The sequence below is a fragment of the Maylandia zebra genome, unplaced genomic scaffold (assembly GCF_041146795.1).
Source record: "Maylandia zebra isolate NMK-2024a unplaced genomic scaffold, Mzebra_GT3a scaffold03, whole genome shotgun sequence".
Lineage (NCBI taxonomy): Eukaryota > Metazoa > Chordata > Actinopteri > Cichliformes > Cichlidae > Maylandia > Maylandia zebra.
The window spans coordinates 2,009,882-2,030,575 of record NW_027490033.1 but is presented as its reverse complement, the minus strand read 5'-3'; the positions used below and the strand labels follow the sequence as shown (position 1 = coordinate 2,030,575).

Sequence of the window (20,694 nt, the reverse complement as noted above, 5' to 3'; positions counted from 1 at the left end):
CCTTGTGTTGTAAAACAGTCTGTGTGTTTCCTGTTTTACTTTGAAGGTTTGTGTCTCGTCTTGTGGTTCAGCTGTGCTCCCCTCCTGTGTGTCATCCCCTCATTACCTCGTGTGTATTTATAGTGTGTGTCTGCCTGTGTTGCTTGTGGCGTCGTCTGCATTACTCTGTGTGTCTCCGTGTCCATCGGTGTTTCTCCACGTCTCTCTGCCTTCTTCGTGTCATCTCTGTGTTTCCCTGCTGCCCTCATGTTTTCTGCTTTGTCTGTTAGTTTGTCCCAGTTTAGGTTGATGTTCGCTTCTTCCCTCACCTTTGTTATTTTCACTGTAAATAAATCTCCACCGCCGTCTGCATCTTGGTCCTCATTCACTCCACCACACGACTGCTGCCCCAGCCGTGACAGCTTTTTATGTTTCCTCTACATTTACCTTTAAAAATTATTTACTTTGCCGTGTTTGATATCATTCTTTTCAGCACAACCTCACGTGTCTGAATCTGCAGTTATGTTTTCATTTTGACAAACTGTATTAACACAATTGATCTAAAATCAGACAGAAAACAAAAAAGTTATATTTTTTACTGTAACAACCACGAACATGTTTAACGAATCATTTTTATAACTTTAAATGTAAATATAAATTTGAAAATTATACACACAAGTTTTGCAAACAACAAAGTTATTTGCAGCCATTTACCTTTTACCCTTTTTTTAATAACCATTAAACTATTTCCAGAACAATCAGCTGTTCTGCATTCAATAAGACGCCACACGAATTATTTGTGCGACTCCAAAATAATAATTAGTGTCCAGTATAAAGGAGAAGATCACAGCCTGATACCTGCAGGTCTGACAGCAGCTCATAAGCAGAGAGTGCTCGCTGCTGTCCTTAGACAGTCAACATGAAACTATTGAGGAACAAACACGCGTATATATTGTTTATCATGACTCTGGTTTTACTGGCCTATCAACACAGTTTATAAACTGGTATATGTCACCTTGTTGCTTTGTCTGTAAGTGGTCATGTGATTGTCTTACCACGACTCCTTTATTCTTCCTCAGTCAAACAGCAGCACTCATGCGATTGTTTTGCCCCCTGAGCTCCAGCTGTTGTGCCAAAAAGTGATGGTCTGTCTGCGGGAGCGCACAGCTGCTTAAAGCTGCAGCGCCCAGATTACTTACAGCTACTTCCTGCAGCTGATATAAGCTGCTGTAAGTTGAACACAGCTTCAACCGTCTGTTTGTTGAAAAATAGTAACGGACCGCCCCACATTTTCTTGTTAGTAATTGTAACGGCGTTGTAACGATAGGAATAGTAATTAGATTACTCTTTACTGAAAAAGTAGTGCCGTTACTCCCATTACTGGTAACGAGCAGCCTGCAGAGCTCTCCAACCACCCCGTCTTTAAAGCCCATGAAAGGTTTTCCTTTGCATGGTGAACTTTGGTGACAGAGTGCAGAGGAAGTGCTCTGTCTGCGTCACGTTAAAGGAATCTGAACTCCATCACGTTCTGTATTTCCAGCCTTTACTGGGGAAATGTCTGTTCTTCCTGAGAACCACTGAGAAGGCCATAACCACCGCTAACGTGCAGCAGGTCAGTAACTGGTCTGGGTCACCTCCTCACCTGCACATTTAACAAACCGCACAGACCTCATTGGTTGACTGTGACGTGGATGCAGCCAATCATTCTGATCTTCTCGTGCAACCTGATGTTTCCAGGAAGTGAACTTTGGCGTGTTGGACTGCGGCGGCGGCGTCCTGAACAGTCTGGAAACTCTGCTGACTCACATCATGTTACCTGCTCTCAGGTCGCAGCAGGTAAAACACCTCCATCCATTCAGGCTTTCACTGAGCACAAAAAGGGAGATGTTTTAAGCTTCCAGTGATCACATGACGCCATATATGAAGACTTTGTTGATGGTGGGAAGGAAGAACTCTCTTTAAACAGGAAGAGACTGAAAGCAAAGAAAGGGGCAGGGAGGGGCAGCCATGAGGGGTCAATCCTGTGAAGAGAAGCCAGTGTAGGAGAAATCTGCTCTCTCTTTCTAGTCCCTGTCAGGACTCTTGCTGCAGCATTTTGGATCAACTGAAGGATTTTCAGGGAGTTCTTTGGACATCCTGATAATAATGAATTACAGTCGTCCAGCCTGGACGTAATAAATGCATGAACTAGTTTTTCAGCGTCACTCTGAGACAGGATATTTCTAACTTTAGAGATGTTGCACAAATGGAAGAACGCAGTCTTACATGTTTGTTTAATATGTGTGTTGAAGGACATGTGCTGGTCAAACATGACTCCAAGGTTCCTCACAGTGTTACTGGAGGCCACACCTTGGGCTCATCTGTACCTGCTGGTTTCTCTTTGTGGGCTTTGACTGTAGAGCAGCTGTTACATAATGATCCATGAAAAGTCTGATTTGTGTGCAGTGCTCCTCCTGATGCTTTTGGCTGTGAATGAGGTAAAAAGTGAAACAGGAAAACACATTAACCTTTGTTGTTATTGCTGACCTTTGACCCTGTGCCCAGTCGTGGGGCTCTGTGCAGGACGGCGCCTCGTGTCCACACGTCCAGTCCTTCCTGTCCTCAGTGGATCAGTTTGTCAGTAATCTGAGCTCAGCCCGACTGAACATGGAGAGAAAGTTGCAGCTGCAGCACGTGGAGCTTCCTGACGCCATCAGCCAGCTGAGCAGCCCTGCAGACTACAGAGCAGCAGGTATGAAGCTCAAGCTGTTCACATCTCACACAAACAATAAGACTGTTGGAAATACAGGAAACATCATTTAAAGCTTTAAAAATCAACTCTCAGGTAAATCAAACCAGTTTATCTGTGGAAGCTGAAGGAAGCATCTGACCTGAGACGATGGCTTCTTTGAAATAATGAGTCCGTGTTCACGCGTGTTTAGAGGAACTCGTGTGTTTCGCTCTCAGCCAATAACAGTGAGCTGGTGGAGCGTCTGGAGGAGGTGTCGACCCTGTGGACCAATCAAATCAAGCAGGTGCTGACGGAGAGCGAGCAGATGAGGAAAGAGGCCGACGACGTCGGGCCGTCGGCCGAGCTGGAGCGCTGGAAGAGCCGCACGGTGACCTTCAACAGGTAGACGCGTCCTCTCAGCTGGATCTCCTGCAGCGTCAGCATTTACAGGTTTCACTTTAAACTCAGTTTATCAAACATGATCTGACGTCTGTGGACGGAAGCTCCTCAGACCTGCAACAGTTTAGTCTCCACTCTGAGACTTCAGGACAAAACCACTTTTACACAATATAACTTTCTGTTCTTTCTCTTTCTGCTCTTTAAAGTTGAAATGTTCCAAAATATTCATGTTTGTTTGTTTGTAGAATAGTTTTTAACCCTTTCATGCATGAATTATGACGACATCAATCAGGATTTATTCTTTAGTATTTTTATTCATCTTTAGGGATGAAAACAGATTTTTGAACTTCATTTTTTTAAACATGTATTTTTCCATCTTGGTTTGAAGAAATGTTTTGTGCACTTACACTGGCTGACCAGTAGGTGGCAGGTATGGCGCGACACATCAGAGTCCAATGTAGAGTTTATGTGCAAGTACAACATCAACACTGACACGAATACAAGCAAACAGCCTTTGAACTCTGTGTGTGTGTGTGTGTGTGTGTGTGTGTGTGTGTGTGTGTGTGTGTGTGTGTGTGTGTGTGTGTGTGTGTTAGGCCGGTGCTGCTGCAGTGAGTCTCTGACTGCTGTAATCTGAATGCGGCGTATCAGCGAAGCTTCCACAGCGTCAGAGACAAACTGAGAGGAAACCTGAGAACAGACAGTTTGACTTCAGGTGATCAGTAACTGACTCTGAGTCAGAGCGTGTCAGCAGCGTCACGCTAACCTTTACACACGTGTGTGCGTGTTTTCAGTGAGAACTACATCTTCGGGAAGTTTGACTCTTTCTGCCGCCGTCTGGAGAAGATGGCCGACATGGCGTCCACTCTGGAGAGCCTGGCTGCTCTGCAGAGCATGAAGGTGGATGATTGTCAGATTAGAAACAAGTGACTCCATCAGATATTCATCAATGCACAATAATAATTATAATAAGACATTTATAATATAAAAATGGTGGAATTAAAGTCGATGCAAAGCTACAGTGATGAATGGACATTTGTAATGATCTTGTATAAATGTATTTCCTCCTTTTATTATTTATTAATCGTGTCAAAAGTCTATTTTCCAGAAATGAGACGGATTCAAACTGAGCTCAGGTGTGTTTCAGGTGGAGGGCGTGGAGAAGATCTGTGTTAGCTACCAGACCATCGTCTCCACGACTGAATCCAAGACCTGTGACGTCCTGGATCAGCGCAAACTGGAGGAGATTTCAAGGGGAAACAATAGAATCAGATAAACAGAATAACATACGAGACAAAATAGAAAAATACTATATCTGTCATTTATGACAATAATCATTGAATTATACTTTGAATCTCAGCGTTTACGTGAATCCTAGTTTTGTCTTCACAGTATTGGCCAACAATAACAATGATTGATTGGATCATTACTCACATTTCTTTTTTAAAATCAGCTGAGAAAAGATCTCATTTCAGTTTTTCATCAGAGGTGAAGGTCACCGACTGCCAGACAGTCACAGGACTTACAAAGATACAGAAGACTTGATTTTCAGTCTCGTGTGCATCCCTGTGCTCTGCTGCCAAAACTGAATCTGGATTTATTTGAAAATTCTGAAATGATTCTGATCATTCTCCACTTTTATTATTATGGTCTGTGTGTCAGATTGGGCCTGAATATTCTTCCAGATATGCTTCCTGACAGAAACCTTCTTCTTTTCTTAATCCTGTGTTTGTGGAGCAGCTTTGTGCTTTCAGTGTCTGTAAAAGTGTGTTAAGAAAACAAAAAAGGCTCCACAGTGTGTTTGTGCTTTGGTGTTTTAATGGTTTCTTCTTCTTTGTAATAATAGAAAAGCTGGTGCTCAGAGGAAGAGGGCGGCTTTACTTGGTGTCAGTGACAGAAATGAAAAGAAGCTGAAACGAGTGAGAAGGACGATGAAGGAAACATCTGTGCTGTGTCTGCTCTGTAAGGAGAATCTCTGTGTTTCTTTGAATTCTTGCACTTTGACTGTCGGCTCTCCTGATAACTGATGATGGAGGAGAAGACATGAAAACAAAACAGCTGAATAGAAACTACTGACTCTGCAGGACCCGTTGTCCTCAGTCACCATGTTGACCTCAAAAGGTCTCGATCACAAATGTGGTGTTACAGATGTCACCAATTACAAGCCAAATGTTGTGTATTACAAATGTATTATTATCATGTAATTGTAAGTTTGTATGCTGTCTCATCATCACATCCTAAAATAAGAGCTCTTTAACACCTCAGCAGAGATCAGGTGCTGTTGTTCTTTTGAACACTTCACCTTTTAAAAGACTGAAAATGATAAGAAATGAGAGGCAGAGTGAAGAGAAGGGGCTCGACACACATCCTTGGGGAGCCTGTGTTCAGTGTTCTTGTGCTGGAGGTGTTGCTGCCGACCTGTCTGCTGTCTTCCTCTCAGGACATCCAGCAGCCAGTGACACAGCGAGGTGCTGATGCCCAGCAGATCCAGTTTGTGAATGAGTTGCTGGGGAAAGATGGTGTTGAACGCTGAAGTCTGTGAACATCATTCTAACGTATGAGTGTCCAGATGTGTGAGGGCTGAATAAGAGGGCAGTTGAAATCGCATCATCGGTCGAGCGGTTTGAGCGGTATGTGACTGACATGGATCCAGGTTGGAGGGAAGTTTTGATTTGATGCATGACTAACTGTTCAAAGCTCTTCATAATGATGGAGGTGAGTGGGACCGGACAGTCGTCCTTCATGCAGGAGGGACACGACTACTTCAGCACAGGAATGATGGTGGAGAGTTTGAGGCTTGTGAGAACAACAGCCTGACTCAGTGAAGGATTAAAGATGTCTGTGAAGTATGATTGGACTACAAATGTTCCAACCAACGTTCATCAGTCCTATAAATGAGATGGTGATATTCACACAGGTCACTTTTTGATGGGCGGAGCAATGTAATCATGCACTGACTGATTTTACACGTTTGGTTTTTAAATGCTTTTCTTGTTTGTTTCACTACTAATATAGCTACTTTTGGATTATTTCTGTATTTATTTATGTGAGATGTTCTTTTTTTATTTTGTGTTTGTTATTTGGTCGAGTGTGTGAGACAGATAAAGACTGGAACGGCCTGTAAACACAGTTATAGTGGAAAAAAGAAGCCAGTTTCTCTGTTTCCCTCTAAATTTGAATCAAATGTTTTGGGTTTTTCTGAACACAGACTGCTGCCTGTGCACTTGTGCCTTAATTAAAAAACAAATATTTGATGGAAGTTGAGTCTCTGAAGGCACACAGGTGTTTGTGCCAAGCAGGAGCTCTCTTTAAAGCACTTGTTGGTAAAAATGAATCCATTTAGTGTGACTGGACCTTCATGTTCTCTACCTGATCTCCCCTGATGGCTTTTTTTACCCATGTTACACTACAGTGCTATTGATCCGTATCATCCCCTCCCTGCTCAGCATGACCTCCATGACTGTTAGTAATAAAATGTGCGCACGGGAGCATCATCATCATCACAGTGGAGCTTCATCACAGCTTAATCTGTAGGAGTTGTGCGGGACTGTGGGTGTTCAGAGGATGTGAAATGGCACTGCCTCTATAATCTGAGCTTTGTCTTGGACTACAAGAGCTAATCTGCCTATGGGGCCTCTTAAAGCAACACAACAGTCTATTCATCCAAGGCTGCTACTAAACCAGATGCGCAGATGTGGCCATACATCATTCTCCACATGTGATCCTCTCGGGCACCTGCTTTAGGCACTTGTAGCATCAAATTAATCCCCCCCCCCCCCCTTTATGTGGTGTAAAGGGAAATAAGGGCACAAGAGAATGAGTGTAAACTATCAAAGGTGGACAGGAGGGCAAATGATGATGAATATCCACCGCGTCACTGCTTGGGAATCTAGTCAACAAGTCTTCGGCTTTCCAGTTCTCCTTTCTTCTGTTGTGTGTGTGCGCGTGTGTGCGTGCAGTTGTGTACCAGAGAGAGAGAGACCTGCTCCACAAGAAGGAGGGAGAGAGGAGCGAGAGAAAGAGGAAGGCTGCGTGTAGTTACATGCAAACTGCATCTGCATCTCTCTGTGACTGAGCTCAGTACTGCTGCTGTTAGAACACATGTTTTCAGAGCCGTTGCAGGGGAGATATGAACTTAAAAAACAAAAACATGCTTGGACACTGCCAGCATCATGGACAGGTTTTTAAATCCCACACAGTTGCAAAGCAGAAGATGAAGCGTCGCCAAATATGTTTCCAAACCAACTTCCTTCCAAGCCAAACAAGAAAATATGATGTCCAAATCACGGACAAGCAGCATCCCACAGCTGTTTATGTTTTTAAAACGATTCTGCACAGAGAAGCATTTTTTGAAAACTGTATTGATTAGGGCTGTTCGATATAACGATATGTGTCGGATGACGATACAAAAACATCTATCGTTTCATTTTACGCCATTGTTTGTTTCGTGGTGTCACAAAATAAACTGTTTACAGCAATATTTTTTCATGTTTTGATGGTCACTGTAGCGGCTATATTCATTTCTTAAAGTTCTCTCTTTCTCTTATATTTAATATAACCACACTACGGACGGACAAGCGCCTGTTTTTATGCGTTGTCGTTAGCAACAACGATGGTAAAACCATCGACTGTCCGCTTGTTTATTTTCCACATAAACCTTTCACAATAAAGCCATAAAGCCTGTTGAGACTTTTCAAAATAAACTGAATCACGTGAAAGATGCAGAGTGTTTACGGATGAGAAGCAAAAACTAAAGCTTAGACTCAAACGTTAGAACAGGCTTGTCCCTGCAGCACGCCGTGTAATAAATACTCACAAAGAAAACGGCGGCCGTTACAACTTATGTCTAAAAATGTATCGTTTCAATTAAAACACTCGACTCCAGGTACACGACGCCCAGCTTGAAACACTTCACGCAAGTCGAGCTGCCCGAGATTCACAGAATTTACAGAAAATGTAAAATTTTTGCAGGAGCGATTCTAGGATCAGAGCTTTGGGGGGCTGAGCACCCAGAGAGCTGCCCAGCCAGCCAAGATACACTTTACTCGTCACAATGAGACTTCTTCCCCGTCTCTGTCGGTCCCTGCATCCTCCCTGTCCTCATCGTCTGTTGTCTTCGTCTCCTTTATCAGTCATCATAATTTTACCATCTCTGTGCAAGTCTGCAAATTTCTTTATTAAATCAAAAGATTCTTAAATCCATCAAGTCTCTCTGTGCCTGGGTCCTCGTCACAAAACATGACATCACTGTTTTGTACATTTTAACAATTTAATCCCACATTTGTGAAAAAAAAGCAAAACACTTTTTTGAAAAGTCTGTAACAAAACCATCAATTCTGATCAAGGTTATTTAAATGCTGCCAAAGAAGAATGGATTGGAATAAAAAAAATACATATCCTAACCTTAATTACTGGAGGAGAATAATGAATGATGCTCATAGTGAGAAAGAAGTAAACTGAGTGCATATTTTGGACAGTTTCACTTTTAATGTGTTTGTATAATATAATACAGATACATAAAAAATATAATTACATTAATAAATAAATAAATTATTACAAATAAATTATTACAAAATATTTAAAAAACGAATATAAAAATGGAGGCAACTTTGCCTGTGGTAGAATGTATACAATGCATGAAAAAATCTTTACTGCAGATACTAATTTTGTGTTTTTAGATTTATGAGTTTCATGCTTTCATAGTGGTGCTTGGGAGAGCTTGACATTTTTATCAGGTGGTCCACACTGTAAAAAGTGTGAAAAACACTGATAAGTGTCTGTGTGCTTCTGGAAAACATTTAAAGGTGCAGTACAGAATCTTTGAAACAAGCTTAAAACATTTGTAGAATATAAACAGAGCATCTGCTTCTCTTTACAGCTCCTCACTCCACCAGGGCTGTTTGGCTCTGATAGTGTGCAAATGTGATGCACGTACTGCGGCAGTCGTACAGACAACTGGACGGTCCAAAAGTTGGCCGACCTATTACTGGCTGAGGTTTTAGTAGAGTTGTGGCTGAACCACATAAAAATATATCATTAATTTTAATCTCCCCAATCAATGATAATGTTATGTTGGAATGTTGTTAAAGAGGGTCAAAATGTTTCAACCCAGTTTGTTTTGCAGATTCTGTTTAGCAGCTTTAATATAGGGAGAACACAACTTCCAGATATTGTGAGTAAAATCAGGTTTTTTCTCTTTGTCAGTTTAACAGTTTCTGTTGTGCCTGTCACTGTTCCCTGTCTGTTTTCTTACCTGGTTCTTCCTGACCTTGTACTTTCTCCTCACGTTCCCCTCTTTCCTCTCTCCCTCTTTCGACTGACAATCATACACAAATAGATTGTATTCAATCAGATGAAAAATTAAATTAATATGAAAAAATACTATTAAGATCACTAACAAAAAGTCCTCTCTCAGTCTACTTTCAACCAAAAGGCAAATAACCAAACCACACGAACATCTAATAAAAGATATAAACATTGAAACACTGATCCAACATTATTCTTGATTCACGGATCATTTGATCTTACACTTTTTCCTGAATGTGGCTCCTTTTTTTGAAAAAACTTCCTTATATCCATTATGAACCTGGCTGTCTCTCTGTACACAAACACACACACACACACACACACACACACACACACACACACACACACACACACACACACACACACACACACACACACACCAGGACTTATAAGGTTAATGGGCATTCAGTCAGTTAGCTAGTTAGCATCCATTTAAAACAGGACAGTGGTAACAACAGCAGGCTACGGACAATTATAAGTTTTAGATTTTAAATAGTCTGTATACATTTCAATGGGAGCAACAGGACGGTCAAATGTCGCTGATTTTACTACAGAGCAGGACGGATTGTAGGGTAGCAAACATCGTGGGAAAACACGCTTTCAACACTGCAGGTTACCTGGTGTAATGTTTTTCAGCTAAAAGAAACATGGCCTGACTCCTACCTAACTATATAAAGAGTAACTGAAGGTTAAATGCAGCCAATATGTCCTGTTTTAAGCCAGGCACTTACACCTCCGCTCTGCTGCGTCTCAGCCACCATCCTCTGGCAGAAAGGGCGCTAAAGCCAGAGCAGGGGAGAGCTGGAACAAACCACTTTAGGAGGGGGGGGAGGTTATCTATACTTTTGTTGTTAAAGTGTTACGTCTCAACCAAGTCTGTATGCTTTTTATATTTTTAGTAGTGTGTCACACAAACAGCAAATATTGTCAAAAAAGTAAGAAATCTTTGGGGGTGCTTTGATTCATTTTGGGGGGTGCTGAAGCACCCAGGCTAACTGGGAACATTCCCGCATCAATCAAGTCAAACTTCTGTTATTGAAGCTAGCCGCCCACAATGGTGGAGAGAAAAGTTGATTCTGAAAGCAGAGCCTTTCAGCGCCAGTGGGAGACTGAATATATGTTTACAGACATGCTGGTAAACCCATGTATCTTATTAGTGGAGCTAATGTGGCTGTAATTAAGGAATTTAATTTAAGACGGCACTTCGAGACAAAACGTCAGGATAACCTGAAAAACCTAAATGCAGAGCAGAAACTACAGAAAGTAGAAGAGCTAAAGAAGAATCTGACATTTCAGCAGACGTTTGTCACTGTGATAGATTGATTATTTGTTGAAGTTCATAATGGAGTAAAAAGTTGTGGTTAAAAGTTACCCAATATATTATTCAATTTATTTCAAATATGTAAATGTATAAACAAGGGTAAACGAAGTCCCATCAAAGAGATGTAATGTAACACAGGCTAAAATAGTTAAAAGAGTTCATGACTATGTTCAACCGGATAATAATCCTTAATGCGACTACAACCTGTGTAACATTCAATCTGTGATCTACTTGTTGAGCCTGGGGAATAATCCATGTGATTTAGTGATCACGATTGATTAGTTATGCCTGCCGTTGCCGGAAGGGGGAGCTCTGGCCACGAAGCAATGAAGCTGCTGAAGGAGAAGCATCGTGTCTGAGCGTCGTCATTGACTTATCCCCTTTTCAGCCCCTTTTCAGGGTGTAACATCACCAGAGCAAAATCACAAAGTGACGCTGTTGTGAGAGCAAGTTTTATTGTAGCAGAGGAGCCAAATCAGCCCGATACCACTCTGAAGAGCTGCATGATGAAGCTGTGCGACGTCTTGTGTCCAAACAAAACGCTAGTGATGGCCAAATGAAGCTTTCCGAAGCACTGAAGCTTGTATTGAAAAACGCTTCATTACTCGAAGCTTTTCAACACAGTCCTCTCCGGTGACATCTGGTGGCGAATATTTTGGAGAGCAGCTTGAATCTGCAAAATAAAACGGACTGCTCAATCATCGCTGCTCACTCAAGAGTGGAGTTCTCTCTGATATTGGGCCACCGTTCCGTTGCTTTGAACATGTAATTGGTTTTGTTTTCTCGATTGGGGGGCTGAAAAAAATGTAATGCGTATTTGCGTAATACATTTTGATCAATAAACGTTCCCTATTTAAACATGCACTATGGTGGCCTTTCTTTGCTCATAACTCCTTGATGTTGGTAAATACAATAAGTGAGCAATATATATAATATACATATGATAACGCACAGCACATTATGGAGTATGCCCCTGCTGTGGAGTCCTGCCTCCATCTACTTGTCGTTTAATCACTGGACAGCTGGACAGGTTCATACAAAATATTAGATTAGGCCAATTGTCCTATACATATTTTTGATAGGGGTGGGATTGATTGTGAACTGGAAAGGGAGAATGCTTAGGAAGCTGAGTACGGCTGCATCGTCACTGATTTGTAGAATCATTTTGATTCGATACAGGATCCGATTCAATTTGATTGGAATCTGGAAAGTTTTGCCTCAGTCAGAAATATTACAATTCTGATCATTTAACAGTATATATCCATAATTTCGTATCTATTAAAAGAAAGCTGACACATGTGAGACTTAATTAGAGATGTAAACAGAGAGTTATGAAACCTGCAGCTGCAGAAGCCAGCGGGAAAAAAAAGAGGCAAACACAGCGCGGACCTGACGACACATCAAAATCTGACTCTGACGCGTCGGGTCCGCGCTCTGTGTTCACGTTTGTATGCAGAATCCGTAAACCTGCTCCCAGTTACTGTTTTAGCTGCATGGTGTTTGACGACATGTTGTGAGGTTTAACCTGATATGCTGGCGTTTCAGGCATAATAACGTTAATTTACAAATCGACGCAGGATTGTAATGAATCAATATCACTTTATTCAATTTAGCATGGATTGTAATCAGAAAGGCAATAATCAAAACCCACCCCTAATCAAGAACTTGCAAAGTAAAAACATGATCTATGTCAGGTAGCCCTTTTGTTATTTACATTTAAAAAGAGGATTAGTGTTACTGTGCGCTGGCTGAGTCTGTTTCTTTTCTTAGAAATAGTTTCTCCTGCCCTGGAGAAAATCCACTTGCATGGAACAGAAGAGGCTGTGGAGTGCAGGAACTACACTGCAAGCTGGTAGATATGTAGGTATTCCTGGGTCCTGCAGACTATCACCTAAAAACAATAAACAAAATGATTTTCTAAACTGTAGCAATGTAATGTACGTATAGTGTCAAATACATTTTTGTAGTCTTCATCAGCTTTAATTCACATGGAAGTGTTCCTAAAGTCATATGCTGTAATGATATTTACATTATGAAAACATGATTTTGGACATTTCAGGTGTTTCACTTCGGCAGATAAAATGAATTGAGCAAAATCAACTCAAAATATTTCCACACGCCAGAACGTCCTCTCTTCCTCGCTGGCTCCATATCTGTCAGTGGAATGATCACCTCCTCGCTCTCTGTCACCATCAACACACTCCACGAATCCCGTGGATGATTCACTTCCTTATATCCGTTTGAATCAGGTACCGAAGCAGTTACGTGCGTAATGAAGCTTCGGACGTCACTGGTCACGTGACTTTTGCCAAACGAAGCAAGCCTCGACACAGTGCTTCTGAACCAGTGTGTTGTTTTTTTCGACACACGCTCCGGAGCGCCAGCTTCAAGCGGGCCATCACTACAAAACGCAGATTTTTGCAAATGTGGGCCTGAGCAGAAATACGATTGCTGATCGGGTTTGTGAGATGGCCACTGATTTAAGAACACAGTTGTGTGAAAGAAGCAAAAACTTTATTGCTTGCTGTGGATGAAAGTACAGACATGATGGACATTGCACAGCTGGCCATCTTCATCCGTGGAGAATACTGAACATTAAATCGATGCACGGGACAACGACAGGGAAAGACATTTTTGAAAACGTATGTTAAAGTGTAACCGACATGAAACTGCCCTTGTGTGTGCTTTTTTTGCTTTTTCTGGGGGTTTTGGCAGCATGTTCATATTTCTAACTTGGATAATTTTGACAGGATATATTTTTATGAAGAGCAAAATATTTAAAGTTTATTTAATCTGGAATATTATTCCTGTCTGTTTTTATTCATATTTATGTTTAAAAAAACATTGTTTTAGTGTGTTCAATAAATGTTTATCTTGTTTGGCCCACGACCTAAAGTGTGCCTTGAGTTTTGGCCCCCTGTGCGATTGAGTTTGACGCCCCTGATCTAATCTGACTGAGCTGGAGCTGTTTTGCAAAGAAGAATGTGCAAAGATTTCAGTCTGTAGATGTGCAAAGCTGGTACAGACAGACCCTAAAAGACTGGCAGCTGGAACTGCAGCAAAAGCTGGTTCTACAAAGTATTGACTCAGGGGCTGAATAATTACACACACCCCACTTTGCAGTTATTTATTTGTAAAAAATGTTTGGAATCATGAATGATTTTCGTTCCACTTCTCACGTGTGCACCACTTTGTGTTGGTCTTTCACGTGGAATTCCACTAACATTGATTCATGTTTGTGGCTGTAATGTGACAAAATGTGGAAAAGTTCATGGGGGCCGAATATTTTTGCAAGCCACTGTGTCACGATCCTGGGTCTTATGACCCAGTGTTTTGAGTTTTAGTTCTTTTGATGTTTATAGTATATGTTTAAGCTTATTAGGTTTCCTATGTTCGTTTGCTTATTAGCTCCCCCTTGTGTTTTCAACCCCTGTGAAGTCTCCCTTGCCCTTCGTGTGTTTCATGTCTGTTGTCTTATGTTGTCATGTCTGCCTCTCGTGTTTCCTGTTTTATTTTGAAGAGATCTCGTGTTTTATATTATGGATTATGTTTTGAGTCCTTTGTTGTACTGTTTCTTGTTTCCCTAGATTTCAGTTATGGTTATCATAGGTTTAGTTCTTTGGCTTTGTAATATGGCTTCCCTGTGTTCAATGTTGTGTCTACTGTGACCTCTTTATACCATGTTTCTGGTCCCTATGTTCTGTCTTCTCAGTTGCTGTTAAGTTTGCATGTTTAGAGTTCAGTGTGTTTCCTGTTTTATTTTGAAGGTCCATGTCTCATGTGAGTGTTTCTAGTTTTGCTTCCCTTGTCTCGTCCAGCCTGATTACTCCCAGCTGTGCTCTCCTTCTGTGTCTCATTCCCTCGTTATCCCTCAGTGTATTTAAGCCCTGTGTTTCTCTTTGTCAGTGTCGTAGTCTCCCTCATGGCTGTGTTTCCCTGTGTGTCAGTTTATCCATGCCCCAGTTTAGTTTTGTTATATTTTTGTGCCATTCTGCAATAAAGCAGCTTTTTGAGTTTTATTCCTGCGTGGTGAGTTTTGCGTTTGGGTCCTTCTCTTGCCTGTACACAGCCGAAACATGACACACTGTATATTTGAGACGGGCAGTTCACAGTCAGCCTGACACCTGCTGGCAGTCAGGTGATGATGACGCAGACGAGCTTTAGTCTACATCAAACATCTGTGATACCAGATTATTAATAACATGTGCAAACAAGGAAATTATAAAAAATATGAGCAGTGATTGTAAAGAACAGTGTGTTTCAAAAAATGCAATTTTATCCCTTTGTCAACATACGAGGCTAACACACCAAAGTCCCTGAAACTTTCAGTTCTGCTCCATCTTTTTAGCACCAAATCACAAGAACAGTGACCTCAAAGCATTTTGTACTCGACTGAAATAGTTTACATTAATACAGAGGAAATGCTAACAATCACGGCTCCCTGTGAACAAGCACTTAGCAACAGTGCGAAGGAAAAACTCCCTTGTAACAGGAGGAAACCTCCAGCAGGTCCAAGCTCAGGGAGGCGCGGCCATCTGCTGGTGTATTGGTGGTAAAAGGAGGGAGAAAAGGAAAAGAAAGCACGGGGAGACGCCACAACACACAGACTAAAGGAAAGGGGGGACAAAATTCACTGGCAGTGCTGATATAGAAACATGTGGGCAGTGAAAACATTTCCAAATTATTTTATTTATTTTTAAATCCTTCTATTTTCTCACCCCACCTACCTGTCTGAGCTGCGTTACTCCTACTGATGAGAGGTCACATGAAGGTGCTTTTCAACTTGATAAATTACCCCAGACTTTTTCAATCAATAGGTAAGAGTGTGTTCACATGAAAGAGGCAGTGTTCCCATGTTTACGATTCTGACCAATCAGAAACAGACACAGGTCTATTGGCATCAGAGCCACTGATGGTGTGTGTGTGTCCATGACTCACACAGAAATCAAAGCGACGCCCAGACAAGAGGCCACCTTTCGCTGTCCGTGTCCCAGAGCTGCAGCCATCACCCTGCTGCAGTGGAGCAGACGTGGCCTGGATCCTCTGTTCTATCGTAACTTGTTTCAAAGACAGCAGCCTGAGTCCTTTGGAGACCGAGTGGAGTTGAAGGATGGAGACCTCACTTTGATTCTGAAGAACGTCATCATCAGCGATAACGGCACAAACAAGTGTCGGATTGTGTTCAGGAACAAAAAGAGCACGAGAGATCGTTCAGTGCTTCATCAACCTCACAGTGAGGCCTCGGGTGAGTTTGGATCATCCTACTACTGCTGTTACTGCAAAATATACAGAAAATGCAAAAAATCCTCTTGATTTTCTCATGTTAAATATTCCAGTTCTTTGATCTTTGGGCTGAAGGAAGAACAGCACTCGGTGTATAAATGCTCAAACAACAATCTCTTTATTCCATAAAACACTTTGACCATAAACCATCCGGATGGGGAGATGAGCGCGGGAGGGTGTCCGCCTGATCTCCAAGTGTCTGAGCGTTTCTCACATTCTTATAGCTTCAGCCCCTCCAAGCTAAACATCCACATTCTTTCTCTCTCAGTGAGCCTGAGTTATGACCTCGGCTTCCTGTGCAGCATGTTCTGTTCTTTTCTAATCAGACAAATAAGGCCTTGATTCTCTGAAAACAGTATTTCTTATAACTCAGCAGTATCATGCATCATAAAACAATATCATTCATTCACCATAAATCAGCAGTCTGATGTAATACAAATCAGTCTGATAAATCAAATAGTTATCACCTTCTTCTAAGTCTGGAGAATAATGCAAACTAAAACTACATAATAATTTCACAATCTTTAATTAGGGGTACAACGTGGCATAAGATAATATAATAATCTTACACTCATAGTTATGGAATTATAGAAATTTATAGTCTTGAGTAATAAACTGCAGCAATATTGATCTGACTCTAAGTTCTCATCACGAAACTCTTCTGATCATTTCATCTGAGCACACATTTGAGTGAAGTTTCATTTTAGACCACACAGATGTCAAAGTGAGGTCTGAACAAGACGTCACACTTCAGTGTCGGGGACCCACAGATGCAGATATCACAGCATTAGAGTGGAGCAGACCCAAGCTCGAGTCAGACGGCTCTGTGTTCTTCCAAAGCCATCACTCAGATGAGAACTATCAGCACGAGTCCTTCAAATGCCGAGTGGAGCTGAGACGCTCATCCATGAAGGAGCGAGACGTTTCTGTGATTGTGAGGAACATCAGCATCAGCGATACAGGAAGATATGAATGTAAGATTACAGCCAACCACAGCATCTGTGGTGAGAGAGTCATCAAGGAGTTCAGGCACTCCATCAAGCTCACAGGCACAGACTCAGGTGAGATTCTAGAGTTGCAGGGCTTCCTCCAGAGCAGCTGTTAGAAACACAGCTGCATCTTCTTTCTCTCACACACAGAAAAGAGTGAGACAGAGTGAGGCATCAGGGAGTTTAATTACCAGCTTTAAGACAAATGAATGAGAGTGCTGAATGATAGCACTCATGAGTGGTGCAGCATGCTTTAATTACTACCCACTAGTGAATGTGTCAGCAGCTGAAACTGTATTAATGGTGATTTAAAGAAACGAGTCCCAGTGTGTAGACCAGGCAAGCTGCTTCACTTGTAACACACTGGCAGAAACCCCAAGTCAGTTAGGATGACTACCTGAACATTTGAATGTTTCCACTGGTCACTGAGGTGGTACGTTACAGGGATCCAGTCTGTTCATTTACAGGACTCTACTAGAGCTGCTTTGCATGACTCACAGTTGAAATAATGCTTCTTTGTCTGATGCAGGGCCTTGGTTCACCCCATCAGTCGTGCAGGGGGTCGTCTGCTCTGCAAAAGTGCACTTTAATGTAAACTGTGCAGCAGTGCTGCAAACTAACCCAGACGAAATAAAAGCACAATGTCAGGAGCTACTGCAGTTCAGCATCAAACGTAGGCCAAATCAATCATTAATATGATTTTCATGATCATCTTGTTTGTCTTAATGTTCTTATGATTCAAAGAAACATCCAGCAGCTGTGAGATCGGCTGTACTGATTTAAAATGAAGTGTGTACGGCCCCAAAGCCTCTGAATGAGCTGCAGATGTGTTTCAAACTCCTGTAACAAAAGCAAACATGTCTGCATACCGGCTAACTTTGTCCACACACTGTTTCTGCTCTGCAGGTTTCACAGATGAAGATGCAAATAGTGGAGGATACGGGGATGGAGGAGATTGGGTTGGACTTTCATTAATATTTTGTCTGTTAGTTTGGGCTGTTTGTTGTTCCTGCTGCTTCTGCTGTCGTCATAATTACCTGCAAGGAACTAAAGCCATTATAGCAGCATCCTCCTGAAAACAACATCTGCTCTGCTTTTCCACAAGAATGAAGATGCAGAGGTCTGGCTTTAGGATCTGAGCTCAGATAACATCTGGAGTTTAAAGCATCATTTTAATCTTCTTCTGCACAAAATGGCTCAGTCGAGTGCTGCCAACTCCAAGAGGTTTTCGGAGGATCGGGTGATGGAGATCTATAAAGTAGGAGTAACATTATATAGCTACTATGTCAAAATTCTATAGTATGGTATATGATATGGCACAGCCCTGCTGTAAAGATCAAATGTGTGACAGTGAAAGGTGCTACAAAGAAGTCGGGAGAGAAATGCTGCAGAAAAGTCTCTTTAGCAAACAACGAGCAAACATAAAGCCCGTCCAAATGAGGATCTGTTTCTAAATGTTTGGTCCCCTTTGATTTCTTTATTTGCCAAATGATCTGTCCCAACAGTTGAGGGGGGGAGCTGCTTCTAAGATGTCCTCAGGTAAATATGGAGTGAGTGTAAAGCACAACAGTTCACTCTTGTAGTTTATCTTTTTTTCTAAATCTGTGAGTAAATATTTATTTTCTCTTTTCCTTTCTTTTTTGTTTCTTTGTTTGTTTCTCTCTTCTTTCAGTCCCCCCACCCCCAATATGTGTATTTGCACAGGTATATCCCATATGGAAAAGAAATAGTAAAAACATATATGATTTACTCATGAAAGTGGCCACTTTCTCATTACTTTCATATATTTTTTAGTAAGTATATAAAACATACAAGTTTCATTATATAATTTTTCAAGGGATCTTATATGTGCTTTCACTCCTGTATGCTTTTCATACAAGTTTCATACAAGACAGATAAAATTGTTATAAGATTTCTATATATCTTTTCCATATGGGATAATGACTTCAATGTATTTCCTTTGGGGGTTTTTTCTCTTGTTTGTCTGCTTTGTTATGTTTTAATGCTTTTCCTGATAATGAATAAAAACTGTTAAAAGCCTAAAATCTTATTGGCGACTTATAAAGCACTGAATGGACAGGTCCCAGGGTGTCTGTCAGACCTACTGCAGCCTTATATGCCCCCTACAGCTCTTAGATCACCAAGGTCGAGGCTGGTTCTTAGAGGTGATCGTGCATTTACTCACTGGCTTTTAATACTACATGAGAGTTATTTACTCATTTTTTATTACCTATTTAGCATTGATGTTAATTGATATTGCTATTTTATTGTGTAATTTTTATGTTTGTACAGCACCATTGTTGTAATTAAAAGTGCCAAATAAATAAATAAATAAAATAAACAACGTTCTGCACATTTTCACTTTGATTTCAACCTTTATTTGGATCATTTTTACACACAAACTCTGGAAAGAACATTTCTTTATTGTCACGCTGTTTTAAAAAAAGTTTAAACCCCGCCCCTACACAGGGGCGTGCCCACAGTGGGGGCACCGACCCCACTGGGCGACAGCGTGGATATGACCGGTGCTGGAATGTAACAGAGTACATTTACTCGAGTACTTCACTGATTGAAGTATTCCTATCAGGATGTGTCAGACGTGATTGGAGCTGTGAGGATTCAGGTGTGAACACGTTTGAACACAGCCACAGGTAAAACACTGCCCAGGTAATCACCAGCAGGACCTTTAAACCTTGCTGGGTGGATCTCTGGAGCTCCAAGAAAGTCCACAGCTGAGGGGAACTTGTTTTTTGGGGCCTTGGTCACAGCGAGGACGTCAGTGGAGAACGGGGAAGCTGAGCTGGTCTGTTACTGTCTGAAATAAATAGCATGAATATGATTACTGTACAGAGCACAAAGCAGACGGCCATGTTGCTTCAGTTCACATCTTATTTGGTGTGTTTTCACTGAGGGTTCAGTGGCAGACACGTCTGAGCTCAGTCTGCTGTCAGAAACACTGCAGCACTCCAGGAATTCACTCACACTCTTTCAGAAAGTCCCACAGGAGCCAAGCAACAGCCATAAAGGCTCGGCCTCACACCACAAGCAACATGTTCACAAAAACACTGAGCACAGCTTTTATTGTGAAATATTAGGAGGAAGCTGAGTAAAATTCTCCTTGAGGTGGAGGTCACTGAGATTCAAAGCCGTTAAAGCAAAACTTCTATGAAGAGCTTACGGAGCACCGTCAGCCTCGGGATGGTGGGGACAGAGAGGCTGTAACTACATCTGCTGGTGTCACTGTGACCTCAGAGCAGTTTACATGAAACATGAAACGAATTACAACTTTTGCGATATTAATCCCTTTGACCAGCTCATGATGCAGAGTGTAGACTGTATCTGTGATAATGAAAATGATTTAAGGACTGGTTTATGACACGTCTATAAAAAATATAAAGTCTGTACAAATGTGAAACTACAAAGTTAAAAGCAGCTGGAACGACAGCTGTTCAAAGCTGAACACTTACATCAGCCAGAAGACAGAGTGAGTCCTCCATCTCTCTGAAGGAGGCCATCGTGGTGAGCACAGATGCAGCTGCAGTGTGGATGTGTCCACTCTCACAGTGTCTCTCTTTCAAGTTTGTCCTCACATTCTCAAAAAAAGAACATGTCTATGCAGATGCCCAGAGCCTAACAACACACCCGCTATAAAAACTTTTGTACCTCCAGATTTTCATATACTTACATTTGAAAGTGTTCGTCTCCTG

At 41.6% G+C, this 20,694-nt stretch overlaps 3 protein-coding genes across 3 annotated transcripts in view; all 3 read left to right on the top strand.

Annotated features, from left to right (window-relative positions):
- The window catches only part of LOC112432436 (protein NLRC3), a 3,307,575-nt gene that overhangs the window by 1,350,866 nt on the left and 1,936,015 nt on the right, over window positions 1-20,694 (top strand). The gene's annotated exons all lie outside the window — the stretch shown is intronic.
- The window catches only part of LOC143415795 (ribonuclease inhibitor-like), an 80,418-nt gene that overhangs the window by 33,437 nt on the left and 26,287 nt on the right, over window positions 1-20,694 (top strand). The window lies entirely within an intron of this gene.
- Window positions 1,663-3,249, top strand: LOC112432819 (dynein axonemal heavy chain 5-like). The gene is made up of 3 exons (XM_024801266.2): window positions 1,663-1,815; window positions 2,524-2,710; window positions 2,926-3,249. Exons 1-3 carry the CDS (start codon window positions 1,789-1,791, stop codon window positions 3,093-3,095), a joined length of 384 nt encoding a protein of 127 aa, XP_024657034.2. The 5' UTR covers window positions 1,663-1,788; the 3' UTR covers window positions 3,096-3,249.